The sequence below is a fragment of the Engraulis encrasicolus genome, chromosome 3, assembly GCF_034702125.1.
Source record: "Engraulis encrasicolus isolate BLACKSEA-1 chromosome 3, IST_EnEncr_1.0, whole genome shotgun sequence".
NCBI classification, from domain to species: Eukaryota; Metazoa; Chordata; class Actinopteri; order Clupeiformes; family Engraulidae; genus Engraulis; species Engraulis encrasicolus.
Window position 1 is genome coordinate 10,564,904 of NC_085859.1, and position 16,344 is coordinate 10,581,247.

Consider the following 16,344-nt stretch of genomic DNA (forward strand, 5'->3'; position numbering starts at 1 on the left):
ACACAAGATTAGTGTTAAACATATTGTTCATACTAGCAGTGTTCAGGTAACTTTGATGTAGACATACTTAAGATGGGATCAGCTATAGCTAGGGTGTACAGTACTGTTTATACCCAGCCTATGGCTGATATGTCTATGACCTACACAGTCTCACCCCAAGTAGTCAATATCTGAGTACCTTTGACCAAACTGCAATTTTTGACGTCTTGGGTATTCCTTCCACGTCACATTTTGACTATGTCCTCAAAGGCGCCCCCTGTGGCAGCATAACGTCATTGAGGTTAGGTTTAGGAATAGGTTTAGGGTTAGGCCACATAGTCAAAATGTGACGTGGAAGGAATACCCAAGACGTCAAAAATTGCAGTCTGGTCCAAGGTAGTCAGAAATTGACTACTTGGGGTGAGACTGCGTTGCTATGACAGTGTCTCTTCTCTAGACTGGCATGGCTGGCTCTTGGTCATGGTGAAGACCTAGTTACAGTGCCCCGTACAGAAATAACAACACCATAACAATTTTCAGTGGAAAACTCGGAAAAAGACAGAACAGTATATATATACACAGTGTTTTATTAAAAACAACCGGACCTCGCGGTTAAAAACCTGACTATGAAAAATATTTTCTTGATTATCACTATAATCATTAGTATGCAAAAGCTACCAAAATATACATTTTTTTGACATTTCAGCTCATCTTCCACTGGGAAAAAATTACATCCAAAATGTTCAGAGTTTGACATTAAAAGGTTCAAAACCAGCGATTTTTTTAAAAACAGCACATTCAAGGTTATTGCTCCCATTCTAACGTTGCACAACTAAAGGAAATGCAGAGAAAAAAAAAAGTTGACGCAAATTTTGAAATGTAAACCCGCACTCTCATTCCCCAAGCAAAACACTGGCATGGCCAAGGGAGCAGCGACATGCACCCCACAGGCCAACCTAACACAATGGCCGTGTCCGCAATGTTCACTCATTCCCTAACATAGTGCACTCTTTACTATGGAGCTCGGGACTTTTTTTGGGGGGGGGGTGTCAAGAAAGCTTTCTCTCACTTTGCAAAGCGTGCCCTCACTTTACTAAGCCGCACACTCGTCTGAATAAAGCATGCATTGCACACATTTATCCTCCTTCTCCACTATCCACAGTATTGTCATGCTCGTTTCCCGCCCATATCCCGCCCCTACTCCCACAAAATGTCCAGTCTGCTAGTTCAGGCAAGTTACGGTTAGTAGTTGCCGCAAGCATCGTGGAGCCTGTACACCTGGTGGATAATTAGGTGGAATTACATGGTCTTTCTTCCCTATCATAGTACACTGTGTAGATAACGAGTGATCATTTTGGATTCAGCCAATCAGTGATGAAACAATGACACTTCACTTCAGTAGCCACGGGAGAGTACAGAAACACAAAAAGAAGAAAAAAAAGCGAGAACTACAGTTAGATATTTTTTTTTTAAATGAAGGAAAAATAGAACAACGGAAACAAAAACAAAAGCGGAGACATACAGTGAACACGACTTCTCCAGATGTCTCTTCGCCGAGAGAGTGCGATAGACAGGAAGTGAAAAATAAACAAGTGACCTTTGATCTTTTCTTCTTTTTCTTCTTTCTTTCTTCTTCTTCTTCTTCTTCAGCAGGAAAGATAGATTTGGCCACATCAGACCCCTGAGGCGAGAGCCTGAGTGATGAAAGCTCCAGTAGAGACAAAGTGCTCTGGCCCTAAGCAGCTCCAAGGCCCTCAGCCAGCCCAACACACAGCCTGAGAGAGAGAGAGAGAGAGAGAGAGAGAGAGAGAGAGAGAGAGAGAGAGAGAGAGAGAGAGAGAGAGAGATGGAGAAAGAAAGTGAATATGAATATACTGTTGAGAAAAAACATCATTGTTAGAGATGGATTTAAAAGGAGAGGTAGAGAGGAGAGGCAGAAATAGCAGGAAGGCAGAGGAAGAAGAGATAGATAGAGATTGTAGAGTCATAAGGTCAATGTAGGTTAGGACCAGGATTCTTAGATGCGTAAGGTCCATAGTGGCTGGGTCTAGCATAAGTCATAGATGGTCACACAGAGATTGGGCGCTCAGATGCCGCCCCTGTTGGCATCAGGGGTGAGGAAAAACTCCCTTTCGCTTGAATCATAGTTTGTAAGGGGGAAAAAAGCTCAATGAGGTCTGAGAAAAAAAAAAACATATACTACATTTTGCCATACAATACAACACCGTACAATATTCTACTATACTCTACTACAGCATATTGTGTGCAATCAATGGACATCTACATTCAAAAGGTGAGGTATACTGCACATGTGTATTACATTTGATTAAGGTGCTGTTTCCACGTAGCAGGACATTTTTTTAGCAGGGTATTTTTTCTCCTGCTAGGTGTAAACGCAACATGTGGATAAAAAAAATCCTCCATTGTAACAAATGCGTTTCAGCCCCCTAAACAGGATATTTTTTCTCCTGCTTTTTATACCTGGATTTTAAATATCTGCTATGTGGAAACGGAAGGCCAAAACCAATGCAAAACCAATACAAGCAGGAGAAAAAAATATCCACATATAAAAATATCCAGCTACGTGTAAACAGCACCTTAGACCACAGGAGGTTGTACTCACTTCTCTTAGTGGTAGCCGTTAGTGAAGGCTGCTGCTATCAGGGGGCCCTGGCAAAGAAAGATGAGAGGCAGAAAAGATTAAATATGAATGACGTAAACATAGATTCAAAATCCTATTAACCCATTAAGACGCTGCTTTATACATTTCTTGTTACCAGTATTGTTATGACCAAGTCGTGGTGCATTACTAAAGGGCCTGTGTTGTGTCATAGTATTGTAGTGCTATGGTAGTCGCATTTTAATGACTATTACAGCTTGCCACTGGAGGTACGGCGTGCACTAAGGGGTTAAAAGTGTCATCAATGCTATTGTTACACATGTATGAAAACTCAAAAATTCTGTGGGTTTTTTTGGGGTTGGTGGTAGGTTTCCTAGTCCAAAAACCACAGCAAAACACACACTAGTGAAGAGGGTTGAAGAGACTACGGTATCTCCCCACCTCACCTTAGCCACTCAGAGGCAACACTAGTCCTAGGACACCATGTTTACATAGTGCTAATCTAATGCCATGTGATGTAACGAACGGAAACATGTTGGCCTGCTCACCCCGAGACTCTGGATACTTATTGTCCTGATATTGTTTTTCTAATGTAATGTGATGTGATGTGATGTGATGTGATGTGATGTGATGTGATGTGATGTGATGTGATGTGATGTGATGTGATGTAATGTAACATAATGTCATGCCGTATATGAAGCGAGTGTACCCCCCCAGGTTCTGTGTGCTGTAATGTCATGTCATGTAATGTCATGTCATGCAACATGAAGTGAGGTTACCCCCAGGCTCTATGTAATGTATGTATGTAATGTAATGTAATGTAAGATAATGTATTGTGATGTAATGTAATGTAATGTAAGATAATGTCATACCATAGGAAGTGAGATTACCCCCAGGCTCTGTGTAATGTAATGTCATGTAATGTAATGTAACATAATGTAACATAATGTAACATAATGTCATGCTGTATATGAAGCGAGCGTACCCCCCCAGGCTCTATGTAATGTAATGTAATGTCATGTCATGTCATGTCATGTCATGTAATGTAATGTAATGTAAGGTAAGGTAATGTCATACCATATGAAGTGAGGTTACCCCCAGGCTCTGTGTAATGTAATGTAATGTAATGTAAGATAATGTATTGTGATGTAATGTAATGTAATGTGTTGTAAGATAATGTCATACCATAGGAAGTGAGATTATCCCCAGGCTCTGTGTAATGTAATGTAATGTAATGTAATGTAATGTAGTGTAGTGTAAGGTCATGTCATACCATAGGAAGTGAGCTTACCCCCAGGCCGTGGCTGAAGCCGGTGGTGGGTGCGGGGCTGGCGGCGCTGATGTAGCTGCTAACGGCAGACTCCTGGTTAGCGGCGCCGTACAGGTCGGCCATCGGGCCCGGACTACTGGTGCTCAGGAAGCCGGCCGAGCGAGACGGGGTGGAGCCTGCGGAGAGCACAGGAATAATAGAAGTAAGTAAAGTAAAGTAAGTAAGTTAGGTAACACTTTATTTCAGGGATACATCTATTAGCACTAACACATACAATGCTCCTGTATAAGTTACTTGTAAGGCATGTACAAAGTAAAAGCAAACATTTGTTAGGCATGTATTCTTAAATGTCTTGTTCATGCACAATAAGAGATTTATTACCAATTTAACCTTAGTAAGGACCTAGTAGGCCTTACCGTTTGCTTAGTACATGCCTTACAAGTTACTTTTGCAGGCATTAACATTGTATGTATTACTGCTTATAGATGTATCCCTAAAATAAAGTGTTACAGCATGTTAGAAGTTATGACTTCATAAAGCGCATTATTTATCAAAAAAACTGTACAGCCTGTGTCTGGCTGAACCAGTGAGCTGACCCAATGAAATGGCATCATGGCGGTGTAATGAAATATAGCATAATGTACAGTAACAACTTGTATTACAATGCCATAACCTGCAGCGACCAAAACATAAATGACCTCACAACGGCAATATGTCTGAGAGGATTGTCAAACATCCAGGCCATCTAATTCAAAGGAGATACTCTGTAAGTTGCAAGTGACATGACATGTTTTGTCCATGTCCAGGACTTCCTTGGTGTGAGGATGATACGTCTTTCAAGTATAGCGTATTACGTAATGACTAGAGGAATCTTAAATGGAACTCTAAATTCATCTGCTCAGTTTCCCTGTGCTATAGTTATAGTTGGGTGAATTTATGACTTAACCCCCAAAAAATCTAACAAAAGGTTTCTCAGTGGTTTACAGTAGTATCAGATGTACGTACTTGACAACATACTACAAATCTTCCAAAATCTGACTTCAGGAAATGCCTTATTTTCAAGATGGCTGCCACCGGGCCCTTAAATTGACTATGGCAGTAGAATTAAATTGAAATGGCCAGCAATATTACCTCTAACCAATGATGCTGCTGCGGCAGCTGCCGCCATGGGATTGTAGGTCAGAGGGATGGCTGTGGAGAAAGCACATTGGAAAAATGATTACAAAAGATGAGCCAAGTGTCGCATACTATATGACTTTGAGAGGACATTAACTGGAAACATATCATGAGGACAGTTCCAACTAAGAAGTGCTTAGTTTTCATTTGTTAACTCTTAAACAAGACGTGTGCACTATTTCTAATAATCAACAGACATATGGACAGATATGCAGTCAGATTTCACACACACATTTACAAAAAAACAGCAAACTAATTTGATGTCCAAAAGATGACACTCACTGATGGACCTTCTAAAATAAGTCAGAAAGTTTAAATGCAGTTAAAATTGCATTGTGTTCAACTGAGATTTAACGAAACGTGTCCAGCATTATGGATAGCTGACAGTGCCAAGAAAAAGACATTTGTAGGAAATGAGTAGGCTATAATTTAACATGCTAGTGCATACATATACTGTACACACACAGCATGTTCATCACAGACATAGGTGTTTTTTTTAATCTACTTAGCAGTGCAGAGCTAGCCTAACAAGCCAGACTATGCATCTTGAATTACTTTGTAATTCACAAATGGTCTGATAACGCTTCTCTGGGGAGGGTTTTCAGTCGACCATCAGACGGACGGTGTTACGGTGGGGACACATACACGCGAATTTGCGAACTTTGCCATTCATTCCTATGAGAGAGGCGAAGGCAAGCGATGGCAAGCGAAAGCAAGCGATCAGGAGCAAAGCGAAGCGAAATTATTTAAGAAAGTTTAATGTTATGCAAATGAGGAGCGAATTCGCCTGCCGCGGCACAATGAAATCATCAACATAACTGTTCCATTCCATTTGATTTGCCGCAACGACCTCATGACGGTTGGATTTCGCCTCTCTTCGCTTCGCCTCCTTTGTGTCCCTACCGTTACCAGCCAATACGCGAACGCACTAAGCATAATAACCCCCCCCCAAAGGGCTCCTCCAGGACATTGACGATCCAGACCATAAAATGAATTACAAAGTAATTAATGTGGTCTGGTAAAAACCAGGCTAGTGCAGAGCTGCTTGTGAACCTCAGAGAAAGGACGGACACTGACCTGTGAGCTCGGGAGGGTGGGGTGATGTCAGGAGTGGAGTCCTCTCTAAGTGGTACTCTAGAGAAGAGAAGAGAAGAGGAGAGAGGAGAAGAGAAGAGAAGAGAAGAGAAGAGAAGAGAAGAGAAGAGAAGAGAAGAGAAGAGAAGAGAAGAGAGGAGAGGAGAGGAGAGGAGAGGAGAGGAGAGGAGAGGAGAAGAGAGAAGAGAAGAGAAGAGAAGAGAAGAGAAGAGAAGAGAAGAGAAGAGCAGAGCAGAGCAGAGCAGAGGAGAGGAGAGGAGAGGAGAGGAGAGGAGAGGAGAGAAGAAAAGAAAAGAAAAGAAAAGAAAAGAAAAGAAAAGAAAAGAAAAGAGAAAGTGTTTTAATCACTTCAGAAATAAAGCACACTCATACTCAAACTGGTGTAATTCATCTCTCTCTCTCTCTCTCTCTCTCTCTCTCTCTCTCTCTCTCTCTCTCTCTCTCTCTCTCTCTCTCTCTTCTCTCTCTCTCTCTCTCTCTCACTCTCTCTCTCTCTCTCTCTCTCTCTCACACACACACACACACACACACACACACACACACACACACACACACACACACACACACACACACACACACACACACACACACACACACCATTGGTGAAACACTTTTTAACACAATACCCACATTGTCGTACCCACATGCACACGTTCATACGCAGGTGCCGCATTGAAAATCACTCACCAATGCACATGCACACACACACACACGCTGGTGTGTTACATCAGTGGTTCCCAACCTTTTTCTTAAGGGACCCATGTTTTTACTATTGTAAGCTTTGGTGACCCAACCACGCGAGCGCCCGCACGAGACAGAGTCACAAGATGCCCTCTGTTTCCTGCGAAAACTAATTTTAGTTATTTTATTCCTCAATTCGTCTTTGGTCAAATATAGAATAAATGTTTAATGTAGCACTTACAATTTGTTGCTTCTATGCATTTGTTAAACATGGGCTGTATATATTTAAAATGAAACCCCTTAAAACCAAGAGGTCTCCGCGACCCCCTGTGGATCTTTGGCGACCCATAAGGTGGGTCCCGACCCATAGGTTGGGAACCACTGTGTTACATAATGCATGGCATGTACAGCAGCTAAAGTGATATGTAGTGGTTGGGGTTCCACAGGTCAGGAGGTTACAGGGGGTGGTCAAGTGACTATGGATGTGGGCAGTCAAGGGTAAGCGGTTAGGGTGTTAGACTTGCAGCCCAAAGGTTGCCGGTTCGACTCCTGACTAAGGATAGGCCGATATATATATATATATATTTAAGTGTATCGGTCGATACGCGTGTGGTTTTGGCTGATACGCGATATTTATTATTTTATGTCATTCGGTTTTTTTTAAAAGCACCAAGACACTTTATTTTTTATTACTTGATTGTTAGACATTACTTGATTGTTAGAGTGGGTGTTTAAATGTTACAAGTTCTACCTCAATTTGATAATGTTAAAGGCATGTTTATTTTTAACTTGAGACCTGGAATATTTGTCATTTTTTAACCTTTTTTTTTTTAACCCATATCGGCCCCAAATATCGGGTATCGGAAATCGGGTATCGGCCAAGGGTGATGGAAAAAAAAATCGGTATCGCATCGGCCATTAAAAAACCTGTATCGGTCCACCCCTACTCCTGACTCACGAGGTTGGTGGGGGGAGTAATTAAGCAGTGCTCTCCCCCATCCTCCTCCATGACTGAGGTACCCTGAGCATGGTACCGTCCCACCGCACTGCTCCCTTGGGGCACCATTGGGGGCTGCCCCCTTGCACGGGTGAGGCATAAAATGCAATTTCATTGTGTGCAGTGTGCACTTGTGTGCTGTGGAGTGCTGTGTCACAATGACAATGGGAGTTGGAGTTTCCCAGGTGGGCTTTCACTATGTAGTAGTTACACACATACAGACACATAGGGAGACAGACATACTAACAGATGTACACAAATATGTACTGGTGTACATCACGGAAGCACGCTGGGGGGATAGGCCTATGCATGCACATTAACAGCTACACATTTACACTAGGCCGACGTGAAATGTTTCAGTGCCATCCTTGATATTTACAAGCAGGCATATCAGTTTCTGTAGTGTGTCTTTATTGTTTGGCACATGCCTTGGCATGAATGTGTTCAGTTGTGTTGTGTTGTGTTGTGTTGTGTTGTGTTGTGTTGTCTAGAGTGGCGTTTTGTTTTGGTTTGTTTGTGTTTGTGTTTGAGTTTGTGTGTGTGTCCATGTGCCTGTGTCCATGTGCCTGTGTGTGTGTGTGTGTGTGTGTGTGTGTGTGTGTGTGTGTGTGTGTGTGCGCGTGTGTGTGCATGTGTGTGTGTGTGTGTGACCTGCAGGTCACATGCTGCTCATGCATGCCATTACTGGAAAAATAACACCAGATAAATCCCTATAATTACAACTCCCACTGCACTGCAGAGCATACAACGAGCCCACCCAGCCCAGAGGCCAAGTGCACAGGCTAGACCAGTGTTTCTCAACAGGGGTGCCGCGGGCCACCCTCAGGGGTGCCGCGGAAACATGGCTGATAAATAAATTGTGTAATTTAACACATATTCATCTAAATAGATATATTAATGCTAGTCAGTGGAATCTTTCATCTGCCTTTTATGCACAATAAAATAAATAAAGGTTGCCCCAGTCAGCTGCAACTTCGAACGTAGGTCATGTGACGTCTCCAAGTGTGTTACTTTTCTAAGCCTTTGTGGTATCGGATGCGATGCCATGTTACGGCCTGTTGGTTTGGGGTGCCTTGAAATTTTTCATGAACTGAAAGGGTGCCTCGCCAAAAAAAAGTGTGAGAACCACTGGGCTAGACTGCCCCTCTGAATGGAGGCTCGTAGAAACCATGTCAAACTCATATTCAAAACTATTGTGTTGTTACTGTGCTCACTGCGCACTGTGCTGAAATCACTGTTTAGAAGTACTACGTCTGAATTTGGTAAGGAAAAGTCAGAGGACATTAACACAGTTCCAATTTCCCACATGCTACCTTAAATTGATAATAATAATGAAAAAAGATTTGTGAAAACAGCATTTTAATGACTTCTAGTGTTTTGAAAAAAGGTATTCGGCGCATATTATGGGACTACAGCTCATTCATAGCCCTGTTCTTATTGTGTCGTTATCATGGTTCTTTAAAATCACTGTCTAGTATGAATTCGGTAGGGAAAATATTGAAATCATTAACGCAGTTTCAACTTCCACAATTTTGCCTTATTAACAATAATTAAAAAAAACAATACATATTGAAAAAAAAGCTGCATGTAAGTGCCATTTGCAGCGTTTCGGAAAAGTGATTTCAATTGCTTCCCACCTAGCGCAGTGCAACAGTACAACATGCAACCAGGGTTGCCAGATGAGGCTGATGATTTCCAGCCCAAAACAAATGCTCAAAACCCGCCTAGAAGCACAAAATCCCGCCCAATTCTATTGATTTCTATGGCAAAAATTGGACAGGTTTTTCTGCTAAATGCCATTTTTACCCGCACACGGCCATCCTAAGCAGCCCAATTGGGCGGGAAACAGCCCAATCTGGCAACACTTCATGCAAACGTGCCCATCCCAGAAGCCCCCTGTGAGTGGAGACGGCGCGTCTTACCAGGGAACTGATAGGCGTATGTATGAGGCCATGTATATGCCGTGTGCCGTGTGAGAGTGCTGTGTGAGAAGAGCTTGTTTAATTGTGTGTGTGTGTGTGTGTGTGTGTGTGTGTGTGTGTGTGTGTGTGTGTGTGTGTGTGTGTGTGTGTGTGTGTGTGTGTGTGTGTGTGTGTGTGTGTGACGCGCCCAGTCATGTCAGCCATGTGCGTGGGCCTTGAGCGGAGGCGGCGCATCTTACCAGGGAACTGATAGGCGTAGCCGGGGGTGATGCCAGCGTAGCTCCGGCTGGTGTAGGTGGCCGTCTGGAACCCTGGGTAACCTGAGAAACAAGACAGGTGTCTGAGCCACAACAACGTCACCGGGACCTCCCACTGAACTGACACACACACACACACTCTCGCTCTCTCTCTCTCTCTCTCTCTCTCTCTCTCTCTCTCTCTCTCTCTCTTTCACACACATACACACACACACACACACACACACACACACACACACACACACACACACACACACACACACACACACACACACACACACACACACACACACACACACTCTCTCTCTCTGTTGATCTAGTTCTCTACCTCTGAGTGTGTGCATCTAACTGTGGCCTGTGTGTTGTGTTGTGTCTTATGTTTGATAATCTTGCAGATGTGCTGTGTAAACAAGACTTTTCAAGTGTTTAAATTAGACATGAGCTCATCCGCAGTTCCTAAACCATCCACACGGTGGAGTCCAAGAGTTTTGCTCCAACTGACTATAATGACTGACAGTGTTATGATGACTGCGTGGTCCCATATCGTAGCTGACTAGCGATGGCCACACACGGGTCACTATTAACCGTGCTGAACAAGGCTCGGTTGATAAGCCCACGTCTATATATCGGCCCATCGGCAAGATCTCGTGTCTTTCCGCCGTTTAACCCGGGACCTGGCACTGACTGGCGGTGCGGTGTCGCCTTACCCAGCATGCCGATGCCTAACATGAAGGCATCCATTCCGTATGGCATGACCCGCGCCCGACCTCGAGATGAACCTGTGGGTGTCATCACCTCCTTGGGCTGAGCCTTCTTGCACTCCACCTGAAAACAACGAGCAAGCGCATCGCAGGGGAGGGCGGAGAGAGAGAGAGAGAGAGAGAGAGAGAGAGAGAGAGAGAAAGAGAGAAAGAGAGAGAGAGAGAGAGAGAGAGAGAGAGAGAGAGAGAGAGAGAGAGAGAGAGAGAGAGAGAGAGAGAGAGAGAGAGGTGAGCTGATATTGCATGGTGATGGGGCCTCACGTCAGTAGGAGGGGGTGAACGTGTATAGAGTGTAAGGAAGAGAGGAGAGAAGAGAAGAGAAGAGGAGAGGAGAGGAGAGGAGAGAAGAGAAGAGAAGAGAAGAGAAGAGAAGAGAAGAGAAGAGAAGAGAAGAGAAGAGAAGAGAAGAGAAGAGAAGGGTTCTTCAAGTTCCATGAAACCACGAAAAATACCATTTGACCATTTTCAGCTTCAAATGTATAACCTCACTTTCTATCTCTCTCTCTTACACGCACACGCACACGCACACACACACGCACACACACACACACACACACAGACACACACACACACACACACACACGCACACGCACACACACACGCACACACACAAGGAAACTAAACTAACCATTTTGTTGTTGATCTCGTGGAAGTGGATCTCACAGACTTTCTCCACCACGTCCTCATTCTCAAACGTCACAAAGCCGAAACCTGAGCGACAGATAGAGCAAGAGAGCGAGCGACAGAGAGAGCGAGTGAGAGAGAGAGAGAGAGAGAGAGGGGGAGAGAGACAGAGAGAGAAAGAGAGAGAGAGAAAGAGAGACAAAGAGAAAGAGAATGAACCACAAAGGTGAGAACAACGTTCAAGCACTGGCAGAACAAAAGACGTCCAGACACATTTCCCCTGTAGTCCTCCGCTCCCACTTCCTCTAAGCGTGATCGGGTGTCAGGGCCTTCCAAAGCACAGCACAGCAAAGCACACAATTACATTACATTACATTTAGCTGACGCTTTCATTTACTCAAAGCGACTTACAACCACTATTTTTCAGGGTATTGGTTACACTCCCTGGAACAATGTGGGGGTATGTGCCTTGCTCAAGGGCACTTCAGCCATGGATGGAGATGTAGGGAGAGGTCAAGGGAGATTTGAACCGGCAACCTCTAGATTGACAGACCAACTCTCTAACCACTAGGCCAGGGTTTCCCAAACTGGGGTGCGTGCACCCCTGGGGGTGCGTGGCCTGCCACAAGGGGGTGCGCGAGCTGAATAGAGCAATGGCGGATATGTGTTTTTATCCAGTATTAATGAACATTAAGTAGTTTTTAATTGTATGGTGCATTGTATGCTGGAAGGGTCCATCTGAAGTGCAGTTTAATTCCAAGGCTAATGGAAAAGAGGATTCCCCAAAAACGACTGTGCTTAATATGCAGTGAATGAGCAGTGTATCCATACTTGCGCGGCCATCAGCTCACCAAAATATTCGCTCAGGGGGTGCGCAAACCACATTGAAATGTACAAGGGGGTGCGCAGGGAAAAAAGTTTGGGAACCACTGGACTAGGCCATGGCTGCCCCATACACACCATACATCTCCACATGACATGGGGCCCTTCCATCAGGTTGTTGGGTGAAGGTTACCTATGACCCAGGTGTACTGCTATTACTATTGTTATCAGGGCCCTAAATTCACTTTTTGCATCACCAGACAAAATGGCTAGTAGATGTTAATCACACTAGCCAAACACACACTCACTAAGTGGGTCAAAGTGACTAGTAAGTTGGTCTTTTCTACTCGCCAAACAGAAATGTCACCAGCATTTTGACAGTTGGCTGGTGTTAATTTAGAGCCGTGATTGTTGTTATTGTTATATAATGTTGTTGTTGTTGTTGTTGTTATTATTATTATCACCCTTAAATAAATAATAATAATAATAATAATAATAATTATAATAATTACAATAGTTATTGTAGTAGTAGTAGCAGTAGTAGTAGTAGTGGTAGTAATAGTCATACTACTAATAAGGACAATGCACAATATTATCATTACTACCATCATCATCCTCATCATCATGATAATGATAATTGTCATCTTCATCGATTACTACTTTTCTTGTTTTTCTTTTCCTTTTGTTCTTTTAAATGCATACTCACAAAGTGAAATGACACCTGTTGCACTAACTGACATGCGTATTTGCTCATGCTGTGGATTTATGAATTCAGGCGATGTCTATAATTATACGGAATTTGGTATCCACTCCCCATTTAAGGTTGATATGTATGCTCACAAAACCTATTCTAACCTCATTCTTTTTTAAATTTAGTATTCTATCCGTCCTCTCCTCCTCCTCCTCCTCCTTCTTCTTCGTCTTTGCTCTCCTCCCCCACCCCTAACCTCCTGCTCCTCCGAGCTGCTCGTAAAGCCTTCAGTCTGTCGTCATCGATCAGTAGCTGGGAGGGGGAAATGCTTAACGAGGGTTTATCTTAAACCCAGATTAACTGGACGACTAATTAGCCCAACCCCCGCCCTCCGCTGGTGGATTGCCCCACAGGAGAGGAGGAGGAGGAGGAGGAGGAGGCGGAGGAGAAGGATGAAGAGGAGAAAGAGGAGGATGGGGATAAGGGGAGGGGTAGGGTGTGCTAACATGAACTTGATGGAGGAGGAGGAGGAAGATAAAGAGGAGAGGATGAGAAGGGAGAGGAGGGGGAAGAGGAGAGGGGGAGGAGGAAGATGAAGATGAGGAGGAGGGGGAGGACAAGGCGGAGGAAGAGGAGGATGGGATGAGAAGATAACAAGGGAGGAGAAGGGTGAGCTAACGTGAACCTGATGATGTAATGGGCCGAGGAAACACCTGACACAGTGATGTTGAAGGGACCTATTGTAGGTTCAGTTTGTGCACAATTGTTGATGGTATGATGAGTTCAGTTTGTGCACAATTGTTGATGGTATGATGAGTTCAGTTTGTGCACAATTGTTGATGGTATGATGAGTTCAGTTTGTGCACAATTGTTGATGGTATGATGAGTTCAGTTTGTGCACAATTGTTGATGGTATGATGAGTTCAGTTTGTGCACAATTGTTGATGGTATGATGAGTTCAGTTTGTGCACAATTGTTGATGGTATGATGAGTTCAGTTTGTGCACAATTGTTGATGGTATGATGAGTTCAGTTTGTGCACAATTGTTGATGGTATGATGACTGTGGGTGAAACTACTGTCAACACTGTTGGGGCAGGGAAGATTGGTAGATGAAGCTCTTGAGTTCTTTGACACCGTGGTTCAAGATCGAGGTTGAATTTCATGTGAATTTCATGTGTGCTGACTGGATGTGGGCAAAAGCTGCCTATGGTTAAGTGGCAGAGAGAGAGAGAGAGAGAGAGAGAGAGAGAGAGAGAGAGAGAGAGAGAGAGAGAGAGAGAGAGAGAGAGAGAGAGAGAGCATTCCTCCATATCTCTCCTCTCCTGCTTGTAGCTTGTAATGCATTACTTAATTAAACCTCAATGTGTTTGACCTTCAACTTGCTCACAGCAGACAAAAGACAAGCACAACATTTATCTAACAATTATTTAAGCTCACATGCTGAGGCGACTACGCACAAGCTCTGTCCAAAGAACAACTTAGAGAACAACCCTACATCATTGGGAGAGGGACTGGCGCAAAACATGAGCTTCATTTTATAAGACATCTTTTGTTGTTGTTGTAAAATCACTTAACCCCTTTCAGACCTAACCCATATTATTGTTTGCTATAGAATGAATGCCAATGAACAAGTTGCATTCTGGCATATGTTGCATATGTCATCATAACGATGGTTTGTGATGACATATTAATGTTGTGTTTCCTCCTATTGATGCTTTCCATTGGTGGGATGGTGTGCAGAGAGTCAGAGGCCAACCCAACAGACAACACTCTCAGATGAACGACAATAAAAGTACAATACAATTCGGCCCTACAAAGGCAACATGCAGTAACTATATATTTTCTCAAAAATGAGTTTAGACTTAAAATAGTCTTCAATACAGCTCCTTTATCTTGTGACAAAGCCTTATGGTCCAAATGCATCCCGTTTTAGAGATACTGAAATTTAAAATTTGCAGCAGCTACAATGTCCAACCTAATACCAAGGCTTTGTAGGCATTTGTCTCAGTTTCAATGTTGGTGTAGTTACTGCACTTTGCCTTTGTAGGACAGGGTTGTGAGGGCAACTCTCGAGAAAGAAATACATTTTGCTGTCGTTGCTGTCGTTATATAAAGCCGCTTGAATTCCAGAAATGAACACTCACCTCTGTGCCTATTGGTAGTTTTGTCAAACATGAGCATGGCATCATCGACCTGCAGGGCAGATAGAAAAGAAAATGGAGAGAGCATTGAGTGAGGCCATTACATACACTAAGTAACTCAAAAAAATATTGCAATGACACGCAGTAGTGTAGTCATGGCAGTATGCGGCACATAGCCTCTTTGTGCAGTGCAGATGGACCCGCCGGAGTCACAAGTCATTTTTCAAGTCAATTTTGGTGGCAATAAGGTTTATAACATAGGCTCTGCACAAAGGGGTTAACCCGTTAAAACACTGCATTACAAATTTGTTGCTACCCAGTATGACAATGACAGAGTCTTAGTGCATGACTTAAGTCCCTGTATTATGTCATAGTAGAGTAGTACTATGGTAATTAATTAACCTTTCAATCACTATTACAGCGTGCCTCAGATGGTACAGCGTGCAGTATGAGGCTACATTGTATTAAATGCTGCTTGAACTGGTGATAGAGGCAACATAGTGAGCCCGCTTATATGGCCGCAATAACCGGGTTATTGGAATAAACAGGTTATTGGAGTAAACCGTTTATTGCTGTTTATATGCAGTCCGTCGTCGGTTGCCTGTGTTCCACTGTGTGTGACACGAAGCTAGAATTGAAGGCTTTTGATTCAGCTTCAAACCGACTTATTTTCAACTTATATGCAGACTTGAGACCTCTTTTTTTTCTACTATGGAATATCAGTTCATACGTGAAAAGGAAAATTGTGAATAGATTACGGTAGTTTGAACATTTGTACATTGTATATTGACTACATTTGGGAATAGGTTACAGTTCAGTTTGGACATTAATACAAGATTTCACTCGGACAAAGTACAGAACATACAAAGAGTGTTCCTTTACACTGGTAACATTACAAAGGTGGTCCCACATTTCTTTTCAACAAGTTCCTTCTCTGCAGAGGTGGAAAGAGTACTAAAATATTGTACTCAAGTACAAGTACTGTTACTCTGTTGAAAATGTACTCAAGTACGAGTAAATTTACCAGTCAAAAAATCTACTCAAGTAAAAAGTAAATAATTTAAAATGTACTTTGAGTAAAAGTATAAAGTTACTTTTTTAACAATCAGCGTTTTCTGCTTCTACGTAGATGTGCAAGGGGTGTACTGGGTTAGAGGAAGAACAGCTAATGTTGATCTCCTCTGAGTTAAATGAATCTCCATCGTCAGCCTCCATGTCAGCCATCATCGTTTGAGTGAGAATTCTAGAGGTTTTTTTTTGTTTGTTTTTTTACTCAGTAACGCTTGTGCTGTAAAATGTATCGAAGT

At 43.0% G+C, this 16,344-nt stretch overlaps 1 protein-coding gene across 1 annotated transcript in view; it reads right to left on the bottom strand.

Moving 5' to 3' along the window:
- Positions 1-210: 210 nt before the first annotated feature.
- Positions 211-16,344, bottom strand: part of LOC134445694 (RNA-binding protein Musashi homolog 1-like) — a 36,000-nt gene continuing 19,866 nt past the window's right edge. The window contains exons 7-15 of the mRNA XM_063194730.1: positions 15,041-15,089; positions 11,387-11,469; positions 10,705-10,822; positions 9,980-10,060; positions 6,123-6,179; positions 5,001-5,060; positions 3,891-4,045; positions 2,603-2,649; positions 211-1,754 (exon numbers count right to left, since the gene is read on the bottom strand). Coding sequence (XP_063050800.1) covers positions 2,608-2,649; positions 3,891-4,045; positions 5,001-5,060; positions 6,123-6,179; positions 9,980-10,060; positions 10,705-10,822; positions 11,387-11,469; positions 15,041-15,089 — 645 coding nt within the window. The 3' untranslated portion in view covers positions 211-1,754; positions 2,603-2,607. The remainder of the gene's footprint in view (positions 1,755-2,602; positions 2,650-3,890; positions 4,046-5,000; positions 5,061-6,122; positions 6,180-9,979; positions 10,061-10,704; positions 10,823-11,386; positions 11,470-15,040; positions 15,090-16,344) is intronic.